Source organism: Bison bison, unplaced genomic scaffold (genome assembly GCF_000754665.1).
Source record: "Bison bison bison isolate TAMUID 2011002044 unplaced genomic scaffold, Bison_UMD1.0 scf7180017864255, whole genome shotgun sequence".
In the NCBI taxonomy this organism is placed as follows: Eukaryota; Metazoa; Chordata; class Mammalia; order Artiodactyla; family Bovidae; genus Bison; species Bison bison.
Window position 1 is genome coordinate 1,153,131 of NW_011494827.1, and position 9,559 is coordinate 1,162,689.

At 42.3% G+C, this 9,559-nt stretch overlaps 1 protein-coding gene across 1 annotated transcript in view; it reads left to right on the forward strand.

Annotated features, from left to right (window-relative positions):
• STK32B (serine/threonine kinase 32B) overlaps positions 1–9,559 on the forward strand; it is a gene marked incomplete at its 5' end in the record, with an annotated part of 406,524 nt that overhangs the window by 99,548 nt on the left and 297,417 nt on the right. The window contains one exon of the mRNA XM_010847794.1: positions 2,795–2,850. Within this exon, the coding sequence (XP_010846096.1) occupies positions 2,795–2,850 (56 nt within the window). The remainder of the gene's footprint in view (positions 1–2,794; positions 2,851–9,559) is intronic.

Here is a 9,559-nt window from a genome sequence, read left to right on the forward strand (position 1 = left end):
CCCAGGAACGGGGGAGCCTGGTGGGCTGCCGTCTATGGGGTCACACAGAGTCGGACACGACTGAAGCAAGTTAGCAGCAGCAGCAGCAGCAGTGGCTCAGATGGTAAAGCATCTGTCTGCAATGCAGGAGACCTCGGTTCAATCCCTGGGTTGGGAAGATCCTCTGGAGAAGGAAATGGTAGCCCACTCCAGTATTCTTGCCTGGAAAATCCCGTGGACCTCGGAGCCTGGTAGGCTACCATCCATGGGGTTACGAAGAGTTGGACATGACTGAGTGACTTCACTTTCACTTTTCACTTTCATGCATTGAAGAAGGAAATGGCAACCCACTCCAGTGTTCTTGCCTGGAGAATCCCAGGGACGGGGAAGCCTGGTAGGCTGCCGTCTATGGGGTTGCACAGAATTGGACATGACTGAAGCAAGTTAGCAGCAGCAGCAGTGGCTCAGATCGGAGAAGGCAATGGCACCCCACTCCAGTACTCTTGCCTGGAAAATCCCATGGACGGAGGAGCCTGGTAGGCTACAGCCCACGGGGTCGCAAAGAGTCGGACACGACTGAGTGACTTCACTTTCAGTTTCATGGTTGATTTGGAGCTTCAGCTTCAGCATCAGTCCTTCCAATGAATATTCAGGGTTGATTTCCTTTAGGATTATCAGAGGATGCAGTGGTTAGATAGAATCCCCAACTGAATGGACATGAATTTGAACAAACTCCAGGAGATAGTGGAGGACAGTGGAGGGATAGTGGAGGACAGATAGCCCGGCATGCTGCAGTCCAAGGGACCCTAAAGAGTTGGACATGACTTAGTGACAACAACGACAAATGGTTGAGTTACAAAATTGTGTTAGTTTCGGGTGTATAGGAAAGTGATTCAGTTATATATTCAGCCATATATATGCACACACATTCTTTTTCACATTCTTTTCCATTATGGCTTATCACAGGATACTGAATATAGTTTCCTGTGCTCTACAGTAGGACCTGGTCATTTATCCATCCTCTCTACACTAGTTTGCATCTGCTAATCCCAAACTCCAAATCCATCCCTCTCACCTACCTCCCCCTTGGCAACCACCAGTCTATATATATGTGTGTGTGTGTATATATATATATATATATTCTTTTCTATTAGACGTTATTACAAGATACTGAATATAGTTCCCTGTGTAATACAGTAGGTCCTGTTGTTTATCTATTTTATATATAGTAGTGTGTATCTGTTAATCCCAAAGGGAATACACATAAGTGAATATTGTATGATATTTGTCTTCCTTCGTCTGACTTACTTCCCTTAGTGTTATGACCTCAAGGTCAATCCATGTTGCTGCAAATGGAATTATTTTGCTTTTTTAAAATGGCTGAGTAATATTTCATTATACTATATGTACCATATCTTCTTTATCCATTCATTTGTTGATGGACGTTTAGGTTGCTTCCATGTCTTGGGCATTGTAAATAGTTCTGCTGTGGACTCTAGGGTGCATGTATCTTTTCGAATATAGTTTTTCTGGATATATGCCCAAGGGTGGAGTTGATGGATCATATGGCAGCTCTATTTTTAGTCTTTTGAAAAATCGCCACACTGTCCTCCATAGTGGCTGCACCAATTTGCATTCCCACCAACAGTGTAGGAGGGATCCCTTTTCTCCACACTCTCTCCTAGGTTTTGTTTAGGATCCTTTGAAATGGTTCAGGGTAACTCCGAAGCCCCCAGGAGTCACTGTGGGGTTGGCATCAATCTGTACACACAGCCTGGAAAGTTATTGGCCATTAGGTGATGATGAGAGCCCTTGGAGCCAGTGAGGGGAGGAAGGCTGTAGGATGGAGGTTTGATGGAATCCAGTATTTAATGGATGGGAGGTAAAGGATGAATGTGCAAAAGAACTGAGGCATGAAATGGAGTATCGAGAAGGTGTACTTCCACAGAAGACAAGCAGATGTTTCAAGAGGGAGAGAGTGGCCAAGTAAAATGGGCACAGAAAACCGTCCACTGGCTCGGGTGGTATGGCCATACTTTGTTGATGTTGTGCTGTGGGGATGAGGTATAAGCCAGACTGGAATAAGGCAATAGACAGCAAGAATGGAGAGCCCCATCAAGAAACATGGTGAAAGAGAGACATGAGACAGGGCAATGCTTGCTTGCTTGCTAAGTTGCTTCAGTCACGTCCGACTCTTTGTGACCCTACGGAATAGAGCCCGCCAGGCTCCTCTGTCCATGGGATTCTCCAGGCAAGAATACTGGAGTGGGTTGGAGACAGGGCAGTGCAGGGTTTGAAATCATTGTCCTCCTCCTTCTGGCTCATGATACCAGAGGTGAGACACCCTAGCAGGAAAAGACTACGATGTAATCATGTCACTTGGTGGTCCAGAGGTTTCATAATGGAGGCAGGATTAGCTCCTTGGACACTGAGACAGGTGAGCTGATGTCTGAATGTGTAAGGTAGTAGTGCTTGGTGGCAAGACAGAGACTAGAAGTAGTCATCTTGGCAAAGGGAACAGGGTGCAAGAATATGGTAATCCAAGTTTTTCTCTGTTATCCCTTCCCTCTGGCCCAAAAGATGTCTCTCCTCCTTTATATACACTGGGGAAGTGTTAACTGCCAAATATATGTGTTGGGGATGGGGGAGTGGAATATACAAAGCAGCCATTCAGGGGTGGAGTGCTGTTATGGCAAACGATGCAGTAAACCAGAAGCCATTGGAAATAAGTGGTTAGATATTCAGGTGAAGACATTTTAAGAATCAATACAAGGACTGACAAATCTAACTTGTTCATTTTTTTTTTCTTTTACAGTCAACTTTGACCATTTTCAGATTCTGCGGGCCATTGGTAAAGGCAGTTTTGGAAAGGTAAGAATGGTGGATTTTTAAAAATTTCATCCATAAAATATAAAAGTTCTGACCACTGGATTTATACTAATGTGCATGTTTGTGTGTTTGTTTTTGTGTTGATTGCTGGGCACTGGGGATTTCCTGTTTGACAGAAAGATTTGAATTTGCCAAATTTGAAATGTGAAAGGAAGTCTGAATAGTTTCCTTTGGATACGCTGTAATTTCATTCTGAAAATTAAATTACCACGGCTGCCCTGCTTTAGGTGAATTACAATGGTAATTATTTCAAGGTTGCTAATGCTATTTCTTCTTTGAGAATCTAAATAAGGAAAGTGGGAAAAAACCACAAATTTATGTGATGGCCAACAGCAGCTTTTTCCTTCAGTGTAGGCATTTTATTTAAAAAGTTATTGTGGAAAGCAGACTTAACATGAGATCTACTTGCTTAAATTTTTAAGCGTACAATATATGTATTATTGTTGGCTATACAGAGAACACTGTACTGTAGATCTCTAGAGCTTATTCATCCTGCTTAACTGAAACTTTATGCCCATTAGATAGTAATTCCCCATGCCCTCATCCCCTTAGCCCCTGGCAACCAGCATTCCAGTCTTGCTTCTATGAATTTGACTATTTTAGATACCACATGTACATGGAATCATGCAGGATTTGTCTTTCTGTGACGTGTTTATTTCATTTGGCATAATATCCTCACGATTTAATCCGTGTTGAATAAAAGTGGCAAGAATGGGCATTCTTGTCTTGTTCCTGATCTAAAAGGAAAACCTTGCAGCTCTGCACTCTTGAGTATGATGGTAGTTGTGGATTGGTCATACATGGCCTTTTATTATGTTGAAATATGTTTCTTTTATACTCACTCTGTTGAGAGTTTTTATCATAAATGAATGTTGAATTTTGTCAAAAGCTTTTTCTTCCTCTATTGAGATTATCAGGTGATTTTTAGCCATCATTCTGTTAATGTGGTATATCATGCTGATTGATTTGTGGATGTTGAATCATCCTTGCAGCCCTGCAGTAAATCCCGCTTGAACAGGGTGCATGATCCTTTTAATATATTGTTGAATTCAGTTTGCTAATACTTTGTTGACGATTTTTTGCAGGTATGTTCATCAGGTATATTGGCCTATAATTTTTGTTTGTGTGTGATCCTTGTTTGGTTTTGGCATCAGGGCAATGCTGACCTTATAAAATGAGTTTGAGAATGTTCCCTCCTCCACAATTTTTAGGAAGAGTCTGAGAAATATAAGTATTAAACCTTTGGGCATTTGTAATATTCACCAGTGAAGCCTTTTCATACAGTTCATGGGGTTCTCATGGAAAGAATACTGAAGTGGTTTGCCATTCCCTTCTCCAGTGGACCACGTTTTGTCAGAACTCTCCACCATGACCTGTCCATCTTGGGTGGCCTTACATGTCATGGCTCATAGTTTCATTGAGTTAGACAAGGCTGTGGTCCATGTGATCAGACTGGTTAGTTTTCTGTAATTGTGGTTTTCATTCTGTCTGCCCTCTGATGGAGAAGGATAAGAGGCTTATGGACGCTTCCTGATGCCTTAGGAAGCATCACTACAAACAAAACTAGTGTAGGTGATGGAATTCCAGTTGAGCTATTTCAAATTCTAAAAGATGATACTGTGAAGGTGCTGCACTCAATATGCCAGCAAATTTGAAAAACTCAGCAGTGGCCACAGGACTGGAAAAGGTCAGTTTTCATCCCAATCCCAAAGAAAGGCAATGCCAAAGAATGCTCAAACTACCACACAGTTGCACTCATCTCACACGCTAGTAAAGTAATGCTCAAAATTCTCCAAGCCAGGCTTCAGCAGTACATGAACCAGGAACTTCCAGATGTTCAAGCTGGATTTAGAAAAGGCAGAGGAACCAGAGATCAAATTGCCCACATCTGTTGGATCATCAAAAAAGCAAGAGAGTTCCACAAAAACACCTACTTCTGCTTTATTGACTACACCAGAGCCTTTGACTGTGGATCACAACAAACTGTGCAAAATTCTTAAAGAGATGAGAATACCAGACCACCTGACCTGCCTCCTGAGAAATCTGTATGCAGGTCAAGAAGCAACAGTTAGCACTGGACATGGAACAACTGACTGGTTCCAAATTGGGAAAGGAGTACGTCAAGGCTGTATATTGTCACCCTGCTTATTTAACTTATATGCAGAATACATCATGCAAAATGCCAGGCTAGATGAAGTACAAGCTAGAATCAAGATTGCTGGGAGAAATATCAATAACCTCAGATATGCAGATAACGCAACCCTTATGGCAGAAAGTGGAAAACTAAAGAGCCTCGTGATGAAAGTGAAAGAGGAGAGTCAAAAGCTGGCTTAAAGCTCAACATTCAGAAAACTAAGTTCATGGCATCTGGTTTGATCATTTCATGGCAAATAGATGGGGAAACAGTGGAAACAGTGACAGACTTTATTTTTGGGGGCTCCAAAATCACTGCAGATGGTGACTGCAGCCATGAAATTAAAAGATGCTTGCTCCATGGAAGAAAAGCTATGACAAATGTAGACAGCTTATTCAAAAGCAGAGACATAATTTTGCCAACAAAGGTCCATCTGGTCAAAGCTTTTGTGTTTCCAGTAGTCATGTATGGATGTGAGAATTGGACTGTTAATAAAGCTGAGCACCGAAGAATTGATGCTTTTGAACTGTGGTGTTGGAGAAGAGTCTTGGGAGTCCCTTGGAGGAGACTCAGCCAGTCTCCAAGAGGAGATCCAGCCAGTTAATCCTAAAGGAAATCAGTTTTGAATATTCATTGAAAGGACTGATGCTGAAGTTGAAATTCCAATACTTTGGCCACCTGATGTGAAGAACTGACTCATTGGAAAAGACCCTGATGCTGGGATAGATTGAAGGTAGGAGGAAGGGATGACAGAGGATGAGATGGTTGGATGGCACCACCGACTCAATGGACATGAGTTTGAGCAAGCTCCTGGCATTAGTGATGGACAGGAAGGCCTAGTGTGTTGCAGTCCATGGGGTCGCAAAGAGTCAGGCATGACTGAGCAACTGAACTGAACTGACTTGATGCTTTCTTATATTTTCTATCTCTGGTGAAGTACTATCTTTGTTTATCCATTCTTCTCCCAAGTTCAGTGAGCATCTATATGACCAATATTTTGAACTCTGTTTCAGCTAAACTACTTATCTCCGTTTCCTTATGGGTTTTTAAACTGGTAGTTATCTTTTCCTTTTATTTGAAATATATTCCTTTCTCTCTTCATTTTGCTTGACTCTCTGTATTTGTGTCTAATATTACATGAAGCAGCTATCTCTGCCAGTCTTGAAATACTGGCCTTATGAAGGAGATTAACTTTATTGTTTAACCTTGCCCTAGCTCTTGATTGTCTCTTAAATGTTTGTGATTATCTTAGGTCTCTGACTTATTCTTCATAGTTCCCAGTTGTTGAAGGTGTGCAAAGACCTGTTAATGTTCCAGAGAGTAGAATTTCAGTTAGCCCTTAGCTTCAGGCTGATTAGAAGCTGGACTTGCAGGCCACACATTTTAAGGTATGCCAATACATACAGTAATATAGAACTGCAATTGTAAACCTCACTGGCCTTCACATCAGATGATCTACACATAACTCATTGGTGACAGCTGCAAAAATCAGGGCTCCAGATGAGTGTTTGATCTCATTTCCAGGCTTCTCTAGAGGCTCAGTTGGTAAAGAATCTGCCTGCAATGCAGGAGACCTGGGTTCGATCCCTGAATCTGGAAGATCCCCTGGGGAAGGAAATGGCAGCCCACTCCAGTACTCTTGCCTGGAGAATTCTATGGACAGAGGAGCCAGGAAGGCTATAGTCCATGGGATCGCAGAGTTAGACACGACTGTGAGACTTTGACTTTCACTGGGAGTTACCAGGGAGCTGCAGTGAGTTCACGGGAGTACACAAAGAGGACATCCCCTAGACCATGTCCATAGCCTCTAAATGTATGGAAAACTGGAAGCCTGTCCCTCGGGCTGAAGCTCCAAGACGAGTAGATCAGCTTTTTTCACAGGAAGACGGGCTACATCTCAGTCGATTGTACAGTGACTGGAGTATGGGGGCCTTCCAAGAATAGTTTCTCTGATTGTCTCAGACCCACGGGGCACCAAAACACAATTCCGCCTGCACAGCAGAGCCAGATGCTCAAGGGGCATCCCCTGTATGGCCTGCATGTGCCTACTGGCTTTGGCAGGGCTGAGAAGCGGTGTGAAGATGAGGCACAAACACTGGTGCTAGAAGGGGAGAGGATAAGAATGGCACCAGGAAGACTCCCAACAGATTCCTGCCCATCCAGCAGAGGGGTTAAGGTTAATTAATGAACCTTAGGATTTAAAGTTAGTAAGTGAATCTCCTTCACATAAGATCTAAACCTAGGCCTGTTTGTTGCTTTTGCACTGGGTCCAAGATGAGTGAATCTTCATGCAAGCCCTTTATAAATTCTCTGTTCTCTATAGCCCTATATTCTTCCAGATGTAAATCCTGCTGGGTTTCAAAGCCAGACATTTTGCAGGCTCTCCTTACCAGTGCCAGTTCCGAGGGTTGAGATGCCTGATGTGGGCACAAACCCCTGGCTCTTTGGAGTGAAGTTTCCTATTTGTGAGCCCCCTCCCAATTTCAGGTCACCAGGCTGGGGGGCTGGAGATTTTTTTTTTGTGAGATCACATCTCTGCTTCTCCTTCCCATCTTGATGTGGCTTTTTTATCCTTTATTGTGGAGAAGCTGTTCAGCTAGTTTTCAGGTCATTCTCATAGGGGTGTTTTCAATGTGTAGTTGTGAATTTATTGTGTCCATGGAAGGAGATGAGTCCAGGACGTTCCTACACCACCATCCTGAACCACCTCCTTCCTTGGTCTCCATCTTCACTGATTGTAACAATCTAGTTGTTTTATCCATTTCTGAGCCAGTTGTACAAAATCTCCAACTCTGATCCTAGAGTTGTTTCTTCTTCCTTTATTTCTGTCAGTTTTCCATCTGACACTTTGAAGGTCTGTTATTAGGTCCATACAGATTTATAGTTGTTATGACCTCATGATGGATTGACCTTTTTATCATTGTGAAGTGTTCTTTTCTATCTCTTGCTAATGATCTTTTTTTTAAGCTTATTTTCTCTGAAATTCATATAGTTATTCTAGCCTACATGGCATATATTTTTCCATGCATTTTCTTTCATTCTATCTGTGTCTTTATATTTGACATTAATCTCTTGAGCATATCATATAGTTAGGTCTTGTGTGCATGCTTGCTGAGTTGCTTCAACTGTGTCCAGGTCTTGGCAACCCTATGGATTGTAACCCCTGTCATGTCAGTCCCCCCTGTCATGGGATTCTCCAGGCAAGAATACTGGAGTGGGTTGCCATTCCCTTCTCCAGGGATCTTCCCAACCCAGGGATTGAACCTACATCTTTCACATCTCCTGCATTGCCAGGCAGGTTCTGTACCACTAGCATCACCTGGGAACTTGCTTCTTTTTAAATCTGTCTGGCAATCTCTACCTTTTAGTCTATTCACAGTAAATGTAGTTATTGATTTGGTTTCAATTAGGCTTAGCATGGTTTTATTTGTTCTTGTTCTCTCTTTTGTTCTTTGGTTTCTCTTTTCCTGTTTTGTTTTAGATTAACTAATGATTTAGAATCTCCATTTATCTCATGACTTTACAGCCATACTTCCTTGTTTTAAAATTATTGCTCTAGGGATTATAATGCATATCCTCAGGGCTTCCCTTGTGGTTCAGCTGGTAAAGAATCTGCCTGCAATGTGGGAGACCTGGGTTCAATCCCTGGGTTGGGAAGATCCCCTGGAGAAGGGAAAGGCTACCCACTCCAGTATTCTGGCCTGGAGAATTCCATGGAGTGTATAGTCCATGTGGTCGCAAAGATGGACACGACTGAGCAACTTTCACCTCACAGTTTATTTCAATCTGCTTAGAGTTAATATTTTATACTTCACATAAAATCTAAAAAGCTGGCAACTGTATAGATCTATTTACCACACCTGTCAACTCTTGTACTATAGCTGTCATGTGTTATAGTTTATAAATCATAAATCTCCAATACAACATTATAGTTTGTTGCTTTCCTATCAGATCAGTCGCTCAGTCGTGACCGACTCTTTGTGACCCCATGAATCGCAGCACGCCAGGCCTCCCTGTCCATCACCAACTCCCGGAGTTCACTCAGACTCAGATCCATCAAGTCACTGATTCCATCCAGCCACCTCATCCTCTGTTCCTTCTCCTCTTGCCCCCAATCCTTCCCAGCATCAGAGTCTTTTCCAGTGAGTCAACTCTTCGCATGAGGTGGCCAAAATACTGGAGTTTCAGCTTTAGCATCATTCCTTCCAAAGAAATCCCAGGGCTGATCTCTTTCAGAATGGACTGGTTAGATCTCCTTGCAGTCCAAGGGACTCTCAAGAGTCTTCTCCAACAAATGTATATGTAAAATATATATACTTAAAAGTATGTGGGGGTTTTTTGGCCTTTAAAAAATTAGAAGGAAAATAGCCCTTAATAATTACTCATACCTTTCATGAAGGTATGAATTTCCCTCTGGTAACCTTTAGTATTTTATGTGGCACAAATCTCCAATCAATGCATTCTCTTAATTTTATTTTATCTGAAACTCCAATACTTTGGCCACCTGATGCAAAGAGCTGACTCATTTGAAAAGACCCTGATGCTTGGAAAGATAGA